General features: G+C 36.6%; 1 protein-coding gene across 1 annotated transcript in view; it reads left to right on the top strand.

The window, feature by feature from the left end:
* Positions 1-23,398, top strand: part of PGBD5 (piggyBac transposable element derived 5) — a 95,826-nt gene extending 72,428 nt beyond the window's left edge. Inside the window, exons 4-7 of the mRNA XM_026705171.2 lie at positions 937-1,117; positions 9,183-9,380; positions 10,336-10,441; positions 15,340-23,398. Coding sequence (XP_026560956.1) covers positions 937-1,117; positions 9,183-9,380; positions 10,336-10,441; positions 15,340-15,535 — 681 coding nt within the window. The 3' untranslated portion in view covers positions 15,536-23,398. The remainder of the gene's footprint in view (positions 1-936; positions 1,118-9,182; positions 9,381-10,335; positions 10,442-15,339) is intronic.
* The last annotated feature ends 218 nt before the right edge of the window (positions 23,399-23,616 follow it).

Raw genomic sequence — 23,616 nt, 5'->3', positions numbered from 1 at the left:
GGGCTCAAGATTGACTCAGCCTTCCATCCTTCCAAAGTCATTAAAATGAGGGCCCATTTGTTGGGGGCCATATGCTGACTTTGTAAACCACTTACAGAAGGCTGCGTAGCACTTTGAAGTGGTATGTAAGTCTATTGCTATTGCTACTGCTACTTGGGCATAATGGTAAACTACATTATGAGGGAAATAAATATGAGTTTTTCTTTTTAATTCTCAAATTTCCCTCTGCTTCAGAAAAGTTATCAGGATAGGTTGGGTTTCATTTAATCAACCTCTAAGGTCACCTGGACAGTGATTAATTTTAGAGCTGTTTTGCTCAAACAAGTCAGATTAATAAATCACAATTTAAACTGGTGTAGCCACAGTGTGAAATTGAGCTCACTGTTTTTAAGCTAAACATCCTTAACTCAGCCAACATGGCAACCTGCAGTTAGACTACAATACAAGCAAACCTTCCTGGATGATTATGGCTATATAGTTTGTTTCATTGCTTGAGTGGAATCTTTGATCATTTGTTGACACCTCTCCAGGTCTGAGATGGCATCAGCTATTGACTTTGTGGGTGGATTCTAGAGTAAAGTTTAAAGTAAAGATAAGTTTAAATTCTTGCTTCTTGTTTGGGATCTTGAGGAGTGAAATTGTGACCTTTCCTCTAATGAAATCGGGAATATTGTTTCTTTTGTGGCATTGAGAGAAGAAGACTGACAAAATATTGGGGAAAGGACCATGCAGTTAAAATCTCATCTTGCCCCACTACCAGCAGACATAGTCAACTGGGAAATAAACAAGATTGGAAATTGCAAAAGTTTGAGTCCAATTCTGGAAGGTGCCAGGAGGGAAAGGGTTGGTCAATAGCATGTCATAAATCTCTTTGTACATTAACTTTTTTTCCCCCTTGCTATTCTCTGTCCATCCACCCACCCTGTTTCTTGTTAGATCTATGCCCATCTGAAAGAAAGCAGTGGGACTGAGGGTCTGGATGCTTTGAAGAACAAAGCTCAGCTTCACAGCATAGTGGCCAAGAGTCTTTGTCAGAATGTCACAGGGAAAAACTGTATCATCTTCACTGGCCCCAGCATTACCAGCCTGAACCTCTTTGAAGAATTTGAAAAACAAGGTTAGTTGCCAGGCAATGCATGGATCTTAGATCAGTCCTTTGTGGGGCGCCTGGAACCATCATGAATGTTACTCTTATTACACTGCTAAATATAAATATGGCTATCCCAGTGAAACATAATAACAGGTTTCCTTTGTTATTATGATAAATTGGAGATCATTCGTGTCTCATTGTTGAGTTTTGGGGCAGGGGACAATAGTAGAATCATGGATAATATAGCATTTCTGGACCAATGAAATCAATGAAAGATGGTTTGTGCATGTTCTATGTTTGGACTTCTGCTAGCCTTCATGCTGTATAATCTCTAGGAATCCATATTATTTATCCTTCTTTTAGGTTGTGTTGAAAGTTAAACTCCCAACTTTTTTTATGTTTAAATTTCATTTTAAAGCAAATGGCTGGCTTTTCTCTTTTGGTTGGCTACAAGACTGACATGGAAAATGAAGTCTTATTGGACATACAAAAAAAAATGGTTGATGTTTTCAAATCAAAAGAGAATTACAAATAGTAAACCACTGAATATTTTTTTAATCATTTGATATAGAAAGCTTGGATGAATCTTGTGAGAAGGGACAAAAAAGAATCAACATCAAGTTTTATAATATTATTTGAATGGACTAATGATTAAGATTGTTAGAAGTGAAAGAAATGTATATAAAGTTGGTTTATTTAATCAAGATTAAAGTAGATATGGTATTATTTCTGGCAATCCTAAATGGACTTTTGCCGACTGATGATGCTTTAGAAATTTATTGATAGATAAGAGATGAGTCAAATACACACACACACATTTACTATATACTTAACTTTCTTTTCTCTACATTTATGTCGCTTCCTTTGCAATTTTTACTCTTTCTACTTTTCTTTTTTTTAGTTTGTGCTAGTTTTACTATAGAAATTATAATCTTTAATAAAATTATTTTTAAAAAAAGTTTAAACATTGGAATTTGTAGCTAATGTTTGGATTATGAACCTGTCCTGCCTTCTCCCTCCCTCCCTCCCTCCCTTCTCTCTCAACACCTACATACCAGACATCTATCTAAATATGTTCAGAACAATTTTATGGTTCTCATCCAAAAGTCAGTTCCACTGGCATCAACAGGGCTTTTTTCCCTTTGTAACTCTGGAGAGAATTGCAGCCTCATTTGTCTACTTTTGTCATCACTTTTTCCAAAACAACTCCCTTGGCTTCTCTGAGAAAGATCATTAGAAGTTGCCATCAATAAATCTTCACACAAACTCAGTCTCTCTCTCTCTTTCTCTCTCTCTCTTTCTCTCTCTCTCTTTCTCTCTCTCTCTCTTTCTCTCTCTCTCCCTCCCTCCCTCCTCTCTCTCTCTCTGTCTCTCTGTCTCTGTCTCTCAGTCTCTCTCTCTTTCTTTCTGTCTCTCTCCCTTCCTCCCCCCTCTCTTTGTCTGTCTCTGTCTCTGTCTCTGTCTGTCTCTGTCTCTCTCTCTGTCTGTCTCTCTCTCTCTCTCTCTCTCTCTCTCTCTCTCTCTCTCTCTCACACACACACACACACACACACACACAGAGGAAGAGGGAGAGAAAGGGGGATGGAAAGACACCCTTAGTCTTTATTGTCTGTTTTGAAAAAAAGCCATTTGCTGTTTGCTTCAGCAGCAAGGTCACTCAAAGTGACAAGTGGTATGAACATAGCTACTCAAAAGCTATTGAAGAAGGAACCAGTTAATGTGTAGAGGGTATCACCATGGTGGCTGCCTTGTTTTTTTCTTTCTTAGACTGAGGGTGAGATGAAGGGTTTGATTCTGCGCATGGAGACATTCAGTGAACCACATTAAATGAAGAACCAGCATATGATCAGACTGTGATCATCTGGATTGCCTTCATGCAGTCCAGTTGTGTTGTGGCACAATATTTTTTTGGATGAAACATATGGTTTAGACTTAAAAATAAAGGACAAGACAATTGATTCAGTTAAATTTTATTGCATGTTCTCATAGTCACTGTCAGTTGTTTTACATTTTGCACATCTCATTTATTAATGTGGCCCATTGAAGAGCTTCTTCAGAGGATTTTAAGCTTTAATTTCTCTTTTAATTTTAATAAACAACCAGAAATTTGTAGCACAGATCAGGGTTGTTGGAAGCCATTAGCTTCAAAATGATGACTGTGACGGGTGAAGTTCTGATTATCCAATTCTACCCACCATTTTGGAACCATTGACCATTGATGCAGTTGTTTCTTAGTAAGATTAGGTGTCTCTCTTTCACATATGTGTACACCAATAATTTCTTGTGATCAAATAATATCTACTAGATTTTATCTACTAGATTTTCTTTTTTTTAAATTTTTATTGGTTTTTAAGACAAACATAGAAAAACAAAACATAAAAACATTAAGCCATCTTCCATATATATACATACAGTGTGTCGGTTGGTTTACAAATAGTCTTCAATCACGGTTACATTGTATACATTCTCATATTTTCAATCAAATATTAAATACATTAATATCATTCTTAATCAATCATTTGACTACACTTTTATTCATTCATATTTTACTTAATTTGTTTTATGACAGTTCATATTATCATCTCAAATCTATCGTACAATCATTTTGTAGATACAATAAGAAAAGAATACATCTTTATATATTTATTATTTTCTAAGAATCTACATATTTCATTACTGTACTTTATTGTCTAACCATTGATAGAAAAGATCCCAAATTTCATAAAATTGTTTATCATCTCGTTCTCCGATTTCAAATGTCAATCTGCTCATCTCAGCACCTTCCAATATTTTCTTAATGATTTCCTCCTGTAATGGTATTTTCTCATTTTTCCAGTTTTTGGCAAATACAATCCTAGCCTCTGTTAATACATTTACAATCAGGTACTTCAATTCTCTATAATATATTTCAGGCAAAATTCCCAATAAAAATATCTCTGGTTTCACATTGCCAATTCACATTATCAAATGCCTTCTGTGCATTTAGAAATATCAGAGCCATTTGTTTTTCAGGATGTGCCTCATAGTATTCCAAGGTGTCCAAGATTACTCTCATATTGTCTTTAATTTGTCTCTTTGGCAGAAATCCATTTTGATCAGGATGGATAAAATTATTTAAATTAAAAATTATTTAAATATTTTTTAAGTCTTTCTGCCAATATTGAAGCAAAGATTTTATAAACTGCATTTAGTAGAGAAATGGGTCTATAGTTCTTAATTTGTAATGGGTCAGCCTCCTCTTTTGGAATAAGTATAATATAGGCTTCTGACTGTGATTTAGGTATCTTCTTCTTTAACATAACTTCATTTATAACTTCTAGCAATGGAAGATTCAACGATTCTTGTAATGTTTTGTAAAATTCTGCCGGAAGTCCATCTGGGCCTGGTGCCTTTCCATTATTTTGCTTCTTGAGTGTTTCAGTTAACTCCATCATCGTTATATTGCTTTCTAACATTTTTTCAGTCTCTTTAGGTATCTGGGGTAAATTAGCATTCTGTAAGTACTGCTTAACTCTTTCCTCATCAATATTCTCTTGCTTATATAATTTCCCATAGAAGTCTCAAATGATTCCTTCTTCTCTTTGCTACCATGGCAAACTTGGCCTTGGTCATCTATTAATTGCAATATTTTCCTTGATTCTTTCTCCTTTCTCAATTTGTATGCTAACCATCTACCTGGTTTGTTTGCGTCTTCAAAGTAGTTCTGTTTAGCACCTCTAATTTTCTGTGCTAATTCTTCTTTTTCTATTTGACCCATTTTATGTTTAATTATATCCATTTTTAGCTTGATGTCCTTTTTTTGTGGCATTTTCTGTAGCTCTTTTTCAAGTCTTTTATGCTCATCCTCTAGGGCCTTAGAGGCTAGCCTTTTCATAGTATTCCTTTTCATTGTATAATGTATTATCAAGCCTCTAACATAAGCCTTCATTGTATCCCATACATTCTGAATTGATGTATCTTCTTTTTTGTTTTCTCTAAAGAAAAAAGCCAGTTCTTTCTCCATCCACTGTGTGAAGTCTTTTTCCTTTAAAATAGTATTATTTAACGTCCATCTAGATCTTCTTTTTTGTCCTTTCCATTTAATTGTCATTGGACTGTGATCTGCCCAAGTACTTGTTTCAATATTTATTTCTTGAATGCTAGATATTAATTCTGTCAACATCCATATCATATCTATTCTGGACCATGATAAGTGTCTATTTGAATAGAAGGTGTATTGTTTAGTTTTAGCATTTCTTTCTCTCCTTGTATCTTTTAAATTTATTTCATCTACCATTTTAAAAAAAGATTTGGGGAGAGTCTTTCTGTTTTGCTTTGTTGTTTTCTGTGCTGTATAGTCCAATTTATTGTCTACAATTCCATTAAAATCTCCCATCATAACTATATTAGCATAGTCCAGTTCAATTATTTTCATATGTAATTTTTTTTTAGAATACTTCTTGTTTGTCATTTGGAGCATAAATTGCAATCAGGAGTGTTTTCGTATTATTGTCCATTATTTCCACCATTAGTATTCTTCCATTATCATCGGTATAGATCAATTTTGCTGGGGTGGTCTCTTTAATATATAAAACCACTTCTCTTTTCTTACATTGGGTCAAGGAAGTAAATATTTTCCCTAATTTTGGCTGTACCAACAATTGTTCATATTGTTTTTTAATATGTGCTTCTTGTAGACAAATTATATCAAATTTTAATTTCTCTAGTTTATGAAAGGTTTTCCTTCTTTTAACCGGCTGAGTTAAGTCCATTTATATTAATTGTAATCAATTTTTCTTTTCCATGGTTATATTTTATAGTTAGGTTTAGCAGCTCTCATAGATCTTAGTTTACATTGTTCTTTGGCTTCCACCTTTCCATCTACTGCGCCTTCTTTTTCAGTCACCATTTGGCAGTCCTCTTGGAATTCAATTAGTGAGATCTCTTTTTCTGCCTCTTCCTCTTTCCTTCCAAAAAATTCTGTATAAAATAATTCCACTTTCTCAATTGAGTCAATTCTATGTCTCTGTTCTTGGCATGTGAACATTAAACCTTCTGGAATCAGCCATCTATAATTCACCTCTTTTTTAAGTAGCATTTTAGTCAGAAATCGGTATTCTCTTCTCATCTATCTCACTCTTCTGGGTATTTGTTTCAAGACCACAATCTCCTTGTCTTTGTATGTCAATGTTTTCTCTTTTGCCACTTGCAATATTTGCGTTTTAATGGCTTTCTTTGTAAATCTAATGTGAACTTCACTTGGTAAGCTATTTCTCATCACATATCTTGTGAAAACTCGATAAACCTCATCTATTCCATCCTTCATCTTCTTGAGTTATTTCCAAAGCTTCAGCCAGTATTTCTATCACTATCTCAACTAGGTTTTGTCCTTTTTCTTCCTCTATGTTTTGGAATCTGAGGTAGAATTCTGATCTTTCCAACTCCCATCTCAACATCCCACTTTTATCTTGTTCAACCACAGTTAATCTGCTATCAATATCTCCAATCTTCTTATCTCTTTGTTTATCTTCTTCTTCAATTTTTTGGAATCTCTCATCATACTTCATCATCATTTGTTGAATGTTCTCCACCTTTTCATCAGTTTTTCCTGTTTTTTTGTTCAATGTTCTCTGTTCTCTTTTCAATATTCTCTGTTCTTATATTTGTATATTTTGAATTTCTTGCATAATCACCTGCAGCATCACTTTTTCCTGTTCTTTTTCTTGCTGTAACATCGTCTCTATAGAGCGTTGTCCTCCAGATGGTGAAGAGGAAGAAGTAGAAGTTGAGGAACCGGAGCTGTTAGTTTCCTACTCATTTTGGTCAATTCAAGATCTTCAGGTTCTTCTAGACCTTAATCCACTTGTGAAATAACCAATTGTAATTCCAAGTAAAAATAGTGGGGAAAAAGAAGCCAAATAATAATAACAGGTTCTTGTATACCTTACTCTAATTGATTGGTTAGATAGCAGTAAAAACTCAAAAATGGAAGAAAAGACCATGAACACACACACAAAAAAGAAAAAAAATTAAATCCTTTGAAAAGGCAGAAAAATAGAAAATAAAAAACTAAAGAAGAGAAAAGAAAAGTTCTTCAGGTTCTTCAACACCTTAATCTAATTAAAAAGTCTCAGGTATAAAAAGATGCATAAGAAAAAAAAGAAAGCCAACCAATATGGAAGCTAAATAGAAAAAATAATACAAGGGAGGGAGAGAGAAAAAAGAAAAGAGACTACTTCCTTTTTTAAAAAAGGGAAGGAAATCATTAATACTAAAGCTCTTCGTTTAAAATAAAATGCAAATGTAAAAATTAGACTTCAAAAACAAAAAGAAAGACAAAAACATGTTCCAAAAGACCAAAAATCCAAATAGCTATTACAAAAAATAAGCTAGTAAGGAGTGGGTTTGTTAAAGTAAGAAATAGCCCAGCTTAAAAAAAGTAAAAAGAGCACACTGCACCTTGTTTGGTTATCCAAGGCTTTTGTTAAAATTTATAACTCTCTTCTCCAGAGTCTTATCACCTTTTTTTTTCTATAAATTTCAACACCAGACTCCAGCTATTGATAGAAACCCAGAAGAGCACCTGCAATAATACTCTCCCATGCTCTTCCCTCTATCTTATCAAACAGGCAATGTCCTTGAAAAGAAGTCTCAGTTCTTTCTCAGCTTTTTCTGGTCAAGAAAAAAAAGAGATATAATATTTCCAAGCCTCTAGTTGGCAGTGTTACAAAGTTTCTTCTGTTTTTACTTTCCCCCTCCTTTTCCAAACAAGATACAATAAAAATTAATTAAAAAGGGAAAAGGATATTTTAAAAGATGACTAGAAGGGAGTCTCTAGCCTAGAATATTATACAGTCAAAAAGGAGAGAAAGGATAGGTGGGGGAAAAAAAAACAGTCCAGTTTGAAAATATAAAATCATGTGTAGAAAATCCAGCAATGAGAAATTTTTTTAAAAAAATATTACTTTGACTTCCTGTTTAAAATCGCCACTTAATCACTTCTGTCAAAACTTTTACAGATTCTTTCTTTTCCTTAGGGTGTCCTTTCAAATCTTAAAAGTAAAGAAAAACTTCTCACAAAACCGGCACACTTTCTCTTTCCGTTCTCTTTTGTTTTGGAGCGGTCCCAACTTCAGCAACTTTAATGGCTGCCTCTTTGCCGCTGGCAAAATAAAAGCTTCTCCTGGATCTACCAGGGACTTTGCGGTGTCCCTGGGATCAACAGGATGCGCTCTTTACATTCACTGTCTCTTCGGGATGGTTTAGATCCGTTTGGACTGTCCAGGAGCAAAGATATCGGCAACGATCTCAGACCTCCAAGATCGCATGCCATAATGTCATGATGCCAGCTCTGCCCTCTACTAGATTTTCTGACCTCATCCTTTAATGTCATTAAACAATTTCAAAACAGTTTCATGAGAGATGTGACTTTTGTACAGATGATACTTTTTTTTACAACAAATCAGAATAAAGGAAAAGTGTTGTTTTAATTACCTCTGGATTTTATTGTCCCAGTGGGGAATGGAATGGAAGGATTTATATTCATTGGAGGTCTCCAGGTGCTTCAAAAGGATGCAAATGACCAGCTGTCTGCAAGGAATATAAGTCCTTCCATTCCCCACTGTCCTGTCAGAGCTGAAAAAGCTTCTTGGATGAGAAGCGAAACATTTTTCAAAGAAAAAAACAAGAAAGTCCAGTTGCCTCCTGATAAAAAGCACCTTTGGGACAACCAGGACCTGGATGACTGAGAATCTCTACAGACTTCTGGTTTTTATTGTAATTGCACTTTTTAGTTTGAAGATTGATAATGTACATATGGTTGTGTAGCATTCCTAGGGATAATAAGTAAATAAATGATGAAATTAGTTATGTCATCTTATCCTGGGCATGTCATATTCCCTTCTGAAATGAATAAACTACATATCAAGTCTTTCAGATTTTAATGCTTGAAAGTGTGGAGGAGAATAGGACAACAACTAGTGTTTGACTGAGGTGGAGTATTTGTTTGGAATCAATTTTGCTAAATAAAAATATGACTTAGTTCATGTTTTTATGCTAGAACCAAAAGGTGATAGTATTCTAATGCAAACATTTTATTGTCTTCCAACTACAGACATTTATTGCTGTGGATTGCTAAGTACAAGAAAAAGTGACTGCACAGGGCTGCCTTCCTCAATGCTAAACAACCCAGAGACCCCCCAATCTCGAGGACATTACAGGATAAAAATGAAAGGAAATATGTCTTTGATCTGCTGGTACAACAAAGGCTACTTTAGATTTTTGACCAATGCTTATTCTCCGACTCAACAAGGTGAGCGGTTTGTTCTAAAGATGACTTCTTTCTATGACAAGGGGATTATGTAAGGTCTGAACTGTAGGAAAATTGAACAATCTAGGTTAGAATTTAGAGCAGAATAAAGTTAACTGCATCTTTCAATGCCATGCATATACTTTATAAATTTAAACCACACCATCTTGGAGCAGTAGCTTGAGAGATTGGGGAAAAAAATTTCTGCTGTTACTTAAGACACTAGTAGAGGAAGGGTTAATCATTCTCTGTTTCTGTTATTCATGTGGACTTACACATTTGCTATTGTTACTTCATATACATACAGTGAAACTCGAAAAATTAGAATATCGTGCAAAAAGTTCATTTATTTCAGTAATGCAACTTAAAAGGTGAAACTAATATATGAGATAGACTCATTACATGCAAAGCAAGATAGTTCAAGCCGTGATGTGTCGTAACTGTGATGATTGCGTCTTACAGCTCATGAAAACCCCAAATCCACAATCTCAGAAAATTAGAATATTGTGAAAAGGTTCATTGTTCTAGGCTCAAAGTGTCCCACTCTAATCAGCTAATTAAGCCATAACACCTGCAAAGGGTTCCTGAGCCTTTAAATGGTCTGGTTCAGTAGGAATCACAATCATGGGAAAGACTGCTGACCTAGAGATTTTCTAAATATTGGGAAACTAATGCTGTATAGGAGGAATGTCCAACTTTAAGACTGTAAGACTTCAACTCCCAGAATCCAACTTTCCTTGCTGTCTGGGGAATTCTGGGAGTTGAAGTCCACAGGTCTTAAAGTTGTCAAGGTTGGATATCCCTGCTGTACATATCCTACTTCCCGTGTGTTCTTTGAATATTGAACCAGTTTAAAATCAGGATGGGATGCCCTGCTGCCCATTGAGTCAACAAATCCAGTAGTATTTTCAATCAGCAGTATGACATGATGATATTTTATGCATTTTGGTTGCAACAGGAGTTATCATCAAGAGGAAGAGTGGAGAGATCCCATGCCCTCTGGCAGTGGAAGCCTTTGCTGCTCATCTTAGTTATATTTGCAAATATGATGACAAATATAGCAAGTAAGTAAACAACAATTTATGTGGTTGGAAGTGCGAAACATTTATTAATTATTTAAACAAAATTCAGGACCTTATATGACTCTGTGTAGCAGCAGAGTGAAATAAGAAATTACCTGCCAACTTTTCATTCTCGGCAGAATATTTCTTTTTAAAAATGTAATTGTTTAAGTAAGTAGTTTAGCAACTTTTAAGTATTTGGACATAATCTATGTACAGTTGTTTATTTCCAAAGCGCACTTGTCAAATCTTCAGTTCTGCAGTACTTCAAAAGATTCAAAGGAAATACAGCTAGTTTAAATAAGATCACTGAGGACATTACAGGAATGGAAATTTAAGTTCTAAGAAAAGCTTGGGGAAACTGAACATTATTAGCCTTAAGAAGAGAACCTAAGGGAATATGGTAGGACTCCTGAAATATTTGAAAAACTGTTACATACAAAATAAGACTACAATATGCTTCCTTTCATTTCAGAGGGCATATAATAGCACAGGAAAGGAGATTCCAACTCTTTCCAACAGTAAGAGTAGCTTAATAGTGGAATCACTTTACCAAATAAAGTGATAGCTACCTCTTTGTTCTGTGCATCCATAGACTTCTGGGTCCTCTATCATGGATGCTTTATTTTGGATTCCTGAGCTGAATTTAGACAGGGATTGGTGGTGAATTTAGACTCAATGAACAAGCAGACATCTTCCAGTTGTATGATTCTGTGGATTTATGCTAGTGAATAACTGTAAGAAAGATTGAACTGATTTGATTCTGTAAACTGCTATAGATTTGTATCCAATAATTAAAATCATATCCTTACATTTACAAATACAGGAAAAGTAGTAGCTAGACAGTCCAATACTGCAAGTATATTTCAGTGTTCCAGAAAATCCCAACTCCTATTAAAAACTCTGAGACAGGCATTTTCTCAGAGTTTCCTTTTATTAGAGTAGTTATACTACTCTAAGCACATCTGGGAAAACCCGAATCTGAAAGTTCCGGGTTTTCCTCCAATAAGTACAAAATTACAAATCCACCCCCTGCACCCATCATTCCATTACATGCCCCAATCACCATCCGTTCCAACTTGAGACATCCCTTCTACTCCTCCTAAGCCAGGTGCAGGAATAACATGACCTTGACTTTAAAGAAGAATGCTATTATGTCTAACCACATACACTCCATGAAATCCCTCCTCACAACTTCCCACGCTCAAGAATATGGCAGTGTGGAAGCTTCTGGTGCTACTATGGCTTCCAAAGCTGACATAGGGAACTACACATTTTAATGTTCTGCCACATGAAAAGAGAACCACTTTGGTCTTCCTTTAAGCCTATTTCAAAATTATTTCAACTAGATGAAATAGCTTCAGTTCAACTTTGTATCCTAAAGATGGCATATCCAATGAAGGTATGGAATTCACAAGGGGAGAAATAGAGGGTATCTATTTGGCATATCTTTGGAGGGGGAGGGGGAGAAAGCTCTCATTTTCTCCCTGTTCCCCAAATCCAGTGGCTTAAGCAAATTTTCCTTGACCTGGCCACTTGTGATATGACCAAATCACTTTCCCCTTAAAAAGAACTTTTGTTGTTAGTTACAAAGTCATGTCTGACCCATCACGAGCCCATGGACAATGTTGCTCCAGATTTTCCTGCCCTCTACCATCTTCTGGAGTCCATTTAAGCTCACGCCAACTACTTCAGTGACTCCATCCAACCACCTCATTCTCTGTCGACCCCTTCTTCTTTTGCCCTCAATTGTTCCCAGCATTAGGCTCTTCTCCAGCGAGTCCTTCCTTCTCATTAAATATTTGAGTTTCATCTTCAGGAATTGGCCTTCTAAAGAGCAGTCAGGGTTGATCTCCTCTAGGACTGACTGGTTTGATCGCCTTGCAGTCCAAGGGATTCTTTGGTGCTCAGCCTTCCTTATGGTCCAACTTTCAGGAAGAACTAAGGCCTGCAAAACACCAGTGACAGCCATTCAACACATGAATCACATCAAGTCACAGAACTGAGCAAACAAGAATTTCCTGCCTGACTACAGACTTGGGACATTTCCCAAACATTTCAGGAAGGGAAAGGCAGAACCTGGCCATAGATTCAAGCTTGCTCCCTGGCAGGCTTGAAAAATTACTGGTATTGCCAGCTTTTCAAAGATCATTGACTCTCCAAATAAATGTTGGAACTGTAAAATGGCAGCAGGCACGTCCAGAAAATTCAGGCTTGTGGCAGAGAAGTTTCATTTATTAATAGATTTTTCAGCTGCCCTTCAACTTCTGTCTCAAGGACAGTTTTTAAGCAGACCATTAGTAGTCTCAATTCTTATGCAGTAAAATAAGTGGAGAGATTTGTGGCAACCTACTGCAATAAGCTAACTTTTCATAGATCGACAATGTTGTGGGCTGGGGAACATGGAAAAAAACTTCTTCCAAGGTAGATGGGCAATTCAGAAATTTGGAAAATAAATAAATATAAATAATGTCCCCCACACTTTTGATATAATGTGGCAGTTTTCCCTAGTCTGGACTACCAAGAGTCTCAATCAGTGTGACCCATAACTTACCAACTAGATTCTGGAAGTTTGGGTTCCAATGTATCAGAAGAATATCCATTTGTGAAGGTTCAGTTGTGGGAACATTGGCTCAACAAATGTGATAAAATGTATATAGTACATGCCGTTCAATTAATCCCTTTAGAGAACAAGATATTGTCCATCTGAGCTGATAATGTTTGATCATAATGGCTTAATGGGACTCTATTTCCAAATTGTTTTTTTCTTAAGCTAAAGAAAAACTGAAATAGCTACATTTTCAGTATACAGATGTATTTTTGCCAAAAAAAAAAAAAAAAAAGGGAGAAGGGAAGAATATTGGTATTTAGTCTAACTGCAGATAGAATAGATTGTCCGACCCAAGGTCATTGAACACTCTTATTGAATGGTTTTTTTCCCCCTAAATTATCTATAGTTTTTAGGTGGTTTTAGAAATAATGATGGATCGATAGGAGCCACTTATATCACAGTGTCAGAAAACCATATCCGTTTCTGAGTGGCATAATAAAAAATAAATAATAGCATGTGTGATTATAAATATATTTATAGTTGATGTTACACCTGGTGGGCTTTTTAATGGGCTATTTTAATGGGCATGGCTTGTCAATTGTCATAATCTTCTGGAATAATAAATTCCAAGATGACAATCACACTTCTGTGATTAGGCCATTTATGTTCAAGGTACATTTTGAGCAATTTAATCCATTGTTTTAATGAAACAAAACATGGAATAAATAAAATGAGACTCTACCACTGTCATGTGCCAAGGAAAAACAAAAGTTAAAGACATTGTACTTGTAGTGCTCTAAAATAGTAAAGCTGGCAAGGCAGGAATCTGGATTGCTTAGATTAGACAGAACTGCTATGTTAAAATTCAGCAGTTATCTACCATTCTGAAGGTGCATAAAGGAATGACCAAGAATCTGCTACCCAAAAAGGACAGCAGGAAAAGATTTAAGATTTAAACGACTGAGATATATGTACATATTTTGGTTTCTGTGTTGGCATCAGACAAATCTTCTGAGTGTATGTAACTTTTTGCAAGCCATAAACTAACTGCGTCTATGAAAATTTCTGTGGCTATCTAGATTGTAGAACTGAATTTCTGGAGGAGGAGAGACTTATAGCTATTCCTATCCTGAATACCCCCCAAAAGTTGTAAGCAGAGTGTACCATAGACTGGAAAGTGGAGCAGTGGGATGGGACTCATTGTTCTGGCAGCTTCCTGATCCTCTACAGAAAAAGGAAAGAACTTGGCAAAACCAAGCTGAGGCATTACTTATTCAGGCTCTTGTACAAGAGTTCACTGAAATTTATTAGGTGGAATTCTTAGAAGCTGCAACTGAATTCAGTTTCTAAGGTAATATCTGCGTGACCTGCTTTTGCAAAATTCACAGGAGTAGTTGTAGCATCACACTAATCTGGCCTGTGCAAGCAGTAAAGTTGCCGAATTGGATGGTGGATTGTTGTGCACTAGTCAACAACCAAGAAAAGAGCAAAAAGTGAAGTATTACCTACTTTAAAAACAGGAAATCAGAGCTTTCAAAAGTCTCTATTGTGGCTGTTCAAAGGCTACATCAAAAAAAAAATAAAGGCTTGGTTCATTGGTTTATTTTAGGACTTCTAGAGGTCATGACTGGTTCTTACTTATTTAGTTTGATGTGACTTTGCTCCCATCTCTAGGGTATTGACACATAAAGGCACTTAACCTATGCTTTAGAGAGCAATGGAAAACTAATGTGAATCTGGGACACAGTGATTCCTGAAAAGAAAAGAAAAAAACCAACTATGAAATTATATGAAATACATTATATAAATCCACTAAGAATAAATCAATCACTGATTTTAAGGTTGTAGTAGTAAATATAACATACAACTTGAGATCTTCATTTAAATGCAAAAGACGGGCCGGGCTGCTTCTTCACAGGCCATCTTATTTCCCTTATTCCTTGAAGTTTGAAAGGCCTGAAGCATTCAACTTAGGAAAATCTCAATATTGCAATATGAGAAAACCTAGTGAAATCAGTAATCAACTTTCTGCATCCCCACCACCTCTGAGTTAGATTGCCTACTGGTTTACAAAGCATTGGGACCAGGTGAATTGACAGAACAGATACACAGCTGAAAGAACCTTGGATACTGAAGTGCTAACAGATTCTGGAAGGTGACAGGTGGGGTATCATGCTGTGTCATTCACAAGTATCTTGGAAAATTATGCATATTTAGAGCACCTTGCATTTGGATTCTACTATTTTTTGAACATATCCCTTCCTTTTTGACTTAAGACATATTTTAAAAAATCATTTCATAACCTCATGGTTTTCTCTCTCTCTCTCTCTCTCTCTTTGGTGCTTTCTAGGTATTTCATTTCTCATAAACCAAACAAGACCTGGCAACAAGTCTTCTGGTTTTCCATCAGCATTGCCATAAACAATGCTTACATCCTGTACAAAATGTCTGACGCCTATCCTGTGAAAAAGTACAGCCGAGTACAGTTTGGTGAGAGACTCGTAAAGGAGCTGCTTGGATTGGAGGATCCCTCACCAGGCCATTGATGGATCCTTCTTCATAGTTTAGGCTAGGAGTGGGGGAGATGGAGGAAAGAAAAGGGAACAAACTCTGGGATGCCATAGGTAACTTACTATTCCATGTGACAAAATCACTAGGGAAGCCCTTAAGTAGGTTGGTGTCTTCCCAATGGCCTTATTGATGTTCAAAGGGCCCTCAAGAGAGCACTGTATGAAAGCTGCACGTGTGAGTGCAACACAGGCACCGATGTATCAGAAATGAATTTATGTTAGCTATTCCTCAAAATGATTTTTCAAACAGGATGTTAGTTGTTACACAAATCCTCTTTCCTATCCCTTTTCAAGCTAGAAAGGCTCAGCAGTTCCAGTTGGGCATGTTGTTGGGTGGTTGTTGTTTTTTTAAATCAGTGCACAATGTGTAAAATTATGCACTGCTGTGTGGCTGAGAAGAGGTTGCTAGAAGAGAAATATATATATATATATAATATATATTAAAAATGTAAAAATCTATTTTGACAGCCAGTGATTAGGCAATGGCAGATGAAGACAGTAGACTGAAGATTTTATTTTGTTGCAATGCTTTTAGATTGTAAAAGGGGGTATAATTTTGACAGAAAATGCTTTTTTTAATATAAAGGAACAGTGAGAATCTGAAAAGTTTACTAAGTTCATTGTGCTATCTGAAGTCAATTAAACTCCAAGATTAATTTCAGTTATGCCATAACAAAAGCATAAGATTTAATTGCAAACTTCTTATATCGGGGTGTCAAACTCAAGGCCCAGGGGCCAGATTCGGCCCACGGGGTGCTTAAATCCAGCTCATGTGGCTGGCCTGGAAATATAAAATGACTGGCCTGCGGTGCCTCTGGCGGCCAAAACGGGCTACGTGCAGGGCCCCTGCGCCTCGTTTCACACTCTGTGGCCTCTTGCAGCATGCTGACAGCCGAAAATGGGCTGAAAAGTGGTTCCAAAACAGGCCCAAAATGTCTGAAAAACAGCCCCCAAAGGGGGTTTCAGTATACATCTGTATACTGAAAACTTCCTTAAAAACAGCCCAAAAAATGGGCCGAAATGGGCCAAAAACAGCCTCCCAAAAGGCCACCCGAATGCTGCAGGAGGCCATGGAGGGTGAAAATGAGGTTCAGGGGGCCGCGCACGGACTCCAGTGCCACGTTTGGCCAGCAGGGTACCTCAGAAGGCATCTGTCCAGCCCCCAACAGCCCACAAAGGAGAACTACAATGCTGATCCGGCCCTCAAAGAAATCCAGTTTCACACCCCTGTCCCATATTATTCTTCAGGCACTGAATTTTTCTACACAATCTGAGAAACATAAAATATTCTCTGAAGAACTAGTTCTTCCTTAGCTGTATCTGGATCTGTGCTCCCCTCCCCCCATAGTGCTGCATAAACATACATGCCAAATCCAGAAATAGTTAAAGGTAAAATTGGAGTTCCAAACCTAATGATATATACCGGTAACTCTAAAACCAAATAACATAAACAGTTTTTTGAGGGTTGATGAGTCATTTGTGAAATTGCTGAGCAAGGCAAAATATATTTCCAAGTGTTATTTCCATTTGTCCTTTAAAAAAACCCTTACACAAAGCAATTTAACATTTCTAGATGCTGAAAAATATCTAAGTACCCTTTTATTTGAGGATTACCTAAACTGAATGGACTTCAGCTTCCAGAATACCTCAACCAGCAGATGTGGCTGAAGAATTCTGGGAGTTGAAGTCCACAAGTCATAAAGTTGCCAAAGTTGGAGACCCCTGACCTAAACTATACATCTCAATACTGCTGAATGAATACTGTTCATGAAGTGACTTCCCAAAAGTTATGACAATGTTTTCTTATTTTGCTCAGTTAACATCAGTCTTGTCAGCTAGCTTTTTCCCAAAGCGTTTATTTCATTATGGTTCCATTGTATTGGCCATCTTGCTGCCTTGTCATTTATGACGAACTAGACACTTTTCTTGGGGGGGAATCATTGCAACACTAGACAATCAGAAACATTTGCATGTTAAACTTTGTGATGAACCAGTTCCAAAGCTTTCAAAAAAAAATGGTTATGCCTCCACTTCAGCACAAAAGGTGCTGAGAATCACATGGCTGCCAGCCGCATGTGGGCATGAAAAAAATTGCACAGATTGAAATTATAGACTTTGACTGTAGCATTGGTTTGTGTGATAACAAGTTAAATATTCAGAGATGACATTCCCTTTGAAAGCAAGTTATTACACATGTGAAGATGTGTTTAAGTACCTTGGTAATTAAGTAATACTTTTATGATTGTTTAATAGTTAAAAGCCGTATCTGGAAGGAAAGATTTGGGAAGGCCACCACAGAGATTATATCAATATATCTTTATGTCCTCTGTAGGTTTTGGTGGGCTCAGTGTTAGGTGCTCCCAATGCAGGAGCTGGTAAGTATGTGAGGTGGTGCAGTTTGAATCAATTGCATTTTCTGAGTATTTTTAAGGGCAATACCCAATAGAGAGTGTTACAGTAGCCTAGCCATATGGTGACAGGGGCATGAATTATTGTAGCTAGCTCTTCTGCCTCAAGCCAAATTGCAAATTATATGCTAACTGAAGCTGGGCATAGACAGCATCCACCTTCTATTCCAGCGGAAGCTGTGAGTCCAGAAGGATCCCATGTTACAAACCTACTGCTTGTCCATCAGGAAACTCTTAGTGATGACCGGCAATCCTGATGTATCCACAACTGTTCAGACTTAGCGGTTTGGCAATCAGAATTTACAATCCTCCAATAAAAAAAGCCATCCTATTTCCCCTGGGCTTGAGTTCTATTGCTTTGGTGTTGGAAGTTAAGGAAAGGTAAGGCATTGGTTTGTACCCATGTTTCTGCATTTATTAATGGGGAATCCAAAATTTGAACCTCACCTTGTGATGTGTCCACTGTCATATCCTGCACTATTGAATTGGTAGTCATGATGCTTATAAAAAAGGAAGTGACATAACATTTTAATGCAAAAATTAATCAAGAACAAAGAACTTTAACAAGGAGTCTACAAAACTGAATATTAGAAAGACAAAGCTGACTTTGTGACCCGTCTGTCCTTGTATGCAATTCAGCTTAAAATTCATCAAGTCAATTCTATCAAAACTCTGAAATAGAGTGGCTTTATACAATTCTATGACAGCTCATTTTTGTATCAGAAGCTGTAGTCCATGAGAAAAGACTAAGGCAGCTGAGATTGTACAGTCAGATGTGAAGCTTACAGCAAATTTACCGTTTGGAATTTTGTGCTGTTACCTCTTGCATCCAATTGGAAAAAATAGGGCTAAAGAATTCAATGAATCTTTATTTACACCAGAGGTGATATTTGGTGGGTGCACTTTTTTTAAAAAAGGAAAATATAGTAGCTTCTGAACGCTAAGGAGACAAGGGGCCAGTGACATCATCACGAGGAAGGCAGAATTTAAGGGCACTTTCTTGTATTTTTTTTTATGTCAGCTTATTGTAATAACGTACTTATTTTAGTACTTTTTTTGTACTACTACTATGCTTTATCGCCAAATTGAAATAGGAGTTTCAAGGTTACAAATATAGGGAAGAGGTTTGAATCTACTGTAGTATGCAATCCATTTACCCACCCACCCATTCCTGACCTACCTATTCCTTAAAAAAAAGGAATTATGAGTTTTAGGTCAGCTTCCAATGAAGAATCTTATGCTCTCCATCTATGATAGATTTCAGTTCCTACATCTTTTAACTAGCATGACTATTAGCCCCCAAATTGAGGAAGATTGCCCTGGTTACTGAGGCACTGACTATATATTGGATCCTGAGCTTGCCCTCTTCTGATAGCCATTAGCCAATGGCAACTGCCAATAAGCAAGGTAATATTCAACAGTTAATTAGAAAATGTCCATTGAGATATAGTCACATCTTAATCAGTTACACTTAAGTTAGTTATTTACTATGTTTATGTTCAGCTTTGAAGGCTTTTTTTTTTTACTTTGAAACAAGTAAAATTTTAAACCTCTTAAAGATCTTTCCCCATTTAAGCCAGGTTTAGACTTTTGTGTCACTGCATATCACAGAACATATGCGTCTGTCATTCAAAGACAACTGCATGTTATATGTCTATAAATGTTACATTCTGGCTAGGGGGCATTCAAACCTCAAAGCACAGAAAACATAGATGGATAAACCAATCAGCATGCAGGATGCACATCTCCATACAATATTTAGTGGAGATTTGGGAATTGTACGCGTTGGGCAGTCTGCAACCATCTGCAACCTACACTTACCCATCAATCCCTTCACAGCATAGATATATCTACACACAGTTGTGGATAAGTCTAAATCGAGCTTTACACTTAACCCTGGCACAAACACACTGTCAACCTTTTTATTTCTGCCATGCTGTCATTTCACCTACAGACTATCTACTGAGTGTTATTTCCCCTCCCCTTTTTTTTCTGGAACTGTCCAAAAATAGCCATCAGGTATGTAAAATCTGTTAGGCTTCGTTACCCATTTCTTTGGAAGGATGTTAGAGGACTGCAGTGACTGGAAATAGAGGCAGGATAGGAGTCAGCCATACACCCTGGTAGAGTCTTCTGCCAACTCAAGTATGGTGGATAGAACCAACCCCGCAGAGTAAGGGGGAACAACACAATTTTGCTTCAATATAATTAACATTTGCAATGTAGAATGAAGCTTTTTTATTCAAACTTTCATTTGTTGTATAATGCCTGTTTATCTAAAGCTTAGTTTAAGGAGGTTCCCCCCCCCCCCAAGAAGGGTAAGCAGGATTTCAGCCAGGTTGGTTGATCATTAAAATCTTCCTATTCACCTCAGATAGACTTCAATTAAGTAGAAGGACACTCCTTAGCAAGCAACTCCATTCCATTTAACACAACATGCTTCTTATAGAATCAGCTAGTCTTAGTACAGGGGTGTCAAATCTGTGTTGTCACAGCGTTGTCACGTGACATATCAGGATTCCCCTCCCTTCACTAAACCGGGCGGGGGCAGAGCCAGCACGTAACGCATCTGGCCCATGGGCCATGAGTTTGACACCCCTATCTTAGTGACTTATTTATTGTGGTGAAAAATTCTTTCCATAGATAAAGAGCTGATTGATTTGTTTGAATTAACATAGGCTAGCTTTCCTCAACTTTAACATAGTTGAAGGGCATGGACAAGTATTCTTCTTGAGAAAGACTGATCTAGATGTGTTTCAACATTCTAAACTCTTTAGAGTTTACTTTGTTTTATCAATTTCCTTAAACATTTTTTGTTGGGACTAGCAATATTCAGCAGGAGGACTTGTCTGCCATGTCGAGTTGGGTATATAATACTGATAATATTTCATTCTTTAAAATGTGAACTTGTATTGTAGTCTTCCTTGTACTTTTCTTGAAATTTAGAATTTCTATACAAGGATCACTAAGCATACCAATTTCCTCTCAATCTCTCTCTGATTCTTGACAGCAATGTTCCTCTTATAGATTTGTAGACTGCTCCTGAGTTCTCCTGTCAGTGCTTAAATTAGGATATAACCCTGATATAACAGAAGAGTATAAAAGTATTCAAGTTAAGGATGTAGTTATATATTCAACACTGAACTTGGGGTATTGAGTTATGCATACATTTTTGTAAAGACCATCCAGATCAAGATGGGTATAGTGGTGGAAATCACTGTGACAGTAAGCGTTTAAAAGATGCTTTTTTTCAAAGGGCAATTTGGACTTTTTTTTCCTTGAGGAAAATGTTTCACTTCTCATCTAAGAAACTTCTTCAGTTCTGACTGAATGATGGTGGTGGCGGAGGGAAGGTTTATATTCCTTTGACACACACACACACACACACACACACACACACCATTTAGCCAAATCTGAAGTAGCTTCTTGGATAAGAAGCAAAATGACTTCCTCAAGGAAGAAACAAAGTTCAGTTGCCTTTTGAAAAAGCACCTTTAAGAAATCATGACCTGGATGACCAAGAATCTTCAAAGATACTGTATGTGACAGTGAGCCTTCCCTAAGAGCTATCCAAGGGGCACATAAACCCACACTGTACCTTCCATGGCACACTAACACATTTATTGTCATTCTGTGAGATCGTGGCACATAACCAACAATTCACTCAGTGACACTAAATATCACCGTTTTTGTTTTAAAAAGTGTAAATTATCATACCATGGTTTAAGAAGTAGAAAAAAAAGCATTAAACCAGGTCATGTAACATTTTTTTTAAAGTGTGAAAACACTACTCTTTAAACTCTTCTTATGACTGGATTTTAGTATCATTTTGTACCCACTAGATTGGCACTGAGGTACAGAGCTCAGGCAGCATATTAACTGGACAAAATGAAAATAGCTCTTTTCTGGGTGGTAACGTGAAACTTAGGAAACTGAATAGGTGTGGATGTTCAAAATACCAACTTGTTTCAGGACATGACAAGATCTGAGATTTTTTTTTAAAAAAAAATGATTTTCCCTTGAAAAATTTCATGCCACAAAATTTAGTGTAGGAGAAATGCAGAGTAGAAAGTAACATTCCTAAACAACAGATGAAAGGACACCTGCCTTTATGATCATGGATCATAAACATTTTGCAATCATTTTGGTAAGCAGAAAGACCAATGGAAAGTGTCACTTTCCTATTCTTCTAGCAGCTCTTAACTCCTATCATTCTCAAAATAATTTTGTAATGGCATTTGCAAATTAATCTGCATTAACATGTACAATTAACAAAGATCCTGCATTCCACCACAAAGTGGAGTGAGATGGGGGAAGAGGAAAATAATTGTTGCAATTTAGCTTATTTTTTCATATTTTTGGCCTTTTTTCCTTTCTTTTAATCTGACATAGTACCAAAAAGACATTCAACTCAGAAAATAGAAAATTTAGAGATAAAAATAATCAGCCTTGGTAAAGCATTACTATTAAAATAGCATTACTATTGGTTAGGGAAAGTGAAGGACAACATGAACTAGACGGGTGCAGAAGTCCAAAACGATTGATGTAGAGTTCACAGCTTTGTAAAAAGTAGTATGAATGTCTTATATTGGTTTAGGAAATGCTGTACTTTTCTGGTTATTGAGACCTCATTCTTTTCCTCTTCAAAAATAAAAGCAATCAATATAGGAGGTCCTTGATAAACAAAGCCAGAAATGATCCAGGTCTGTTCCATCTATGCATACTACAATGTTACAGCTGCTGCACTATCGGTCAACACACAACAGCAAGAGCTCAGGGGCTGATTTCAGTAAAACAGGCCAAGCCATCATATAGGAAATAAATGGGATATTTGGAAGGGAAGCCCTATGAGCTATAACTTTTTCCTTTCCACTTTTGCAACATACGTGTCATTAAATGAAGTAATACCCAGTACACTAGTGTAGTGCTGTTATTGTGAAAAGTGTGTTCAGCAATTGTGTGTGATCAACTCTGCTCACCCATCAGCGGCTGAAGTTCAGTCATAAGCTTTCTTCCCAAAGTGTGTTGAACAAGAGGTTTTTGTTAAACCATGTCAATGCCGGATTAAACGTGCAGTGCTGTTTTCTTATTTGGGTTGAAACAAAATATTGATTTTATACATATGCATCTATTCAAGAAATGCTTGTGTGGAAGCCCCTACACATGAGTACGGTTCCCATCTGTATTTCTGGCTCTTTGGTTCAAGCGAGGACCTAAATTTTTGTGACTGTTTTTTGTTCTACACAAAAGCACGCTTGCAATAAATTTTTAGAGGTTTTCTATGCCATGAGTTAAATTCTAAAATGTGAAATGTGGTAACAACACAACTCAATGGATTTATATCACTCTGATGTCATGTGATTTTTCCTTCCACAAAGTTTGTCTTACAGTCAACAACTTTGAAATACAGTCAAATATAGATTATAAATTAGTTTTCCTTGTCTCATTTTTCCTGGGGTGAGGAAGAAATTTGGGTCAAAGATATCAAAGCCACAAGGTTATGGGTTGGGCACTGGGTAAAATGAAATGGGAATGCTGCAATATTCATATTAAATTTAAAAATTAAAATAGTGGTTAATGTCAATATGATATCAATCTGAGTAACAAGCTATCAGTAAGTGCCATTTACTCTTTGAGGCTAACTTTCAT

Source organism: Pseudonaja textilis, chromosome 1 (genome assembly GCF_049901715.1).
Source record: "Pseudonaja textilis isolate UNSWEBS1 chromosome 1, rPseTex1.2, whole genome shotgun sequence".
NCBI lineage: Eukaryota > Metazoa > Chordata > Lepidosauria > Squamata > Elapidae > Pseudonaja > Pseudonaja textilis.
The sequence above is the reverse complement of the archived record's forward strand: the minus strand, read 5'-3'. Positions and strand labels throughout refer to the sequence as shown.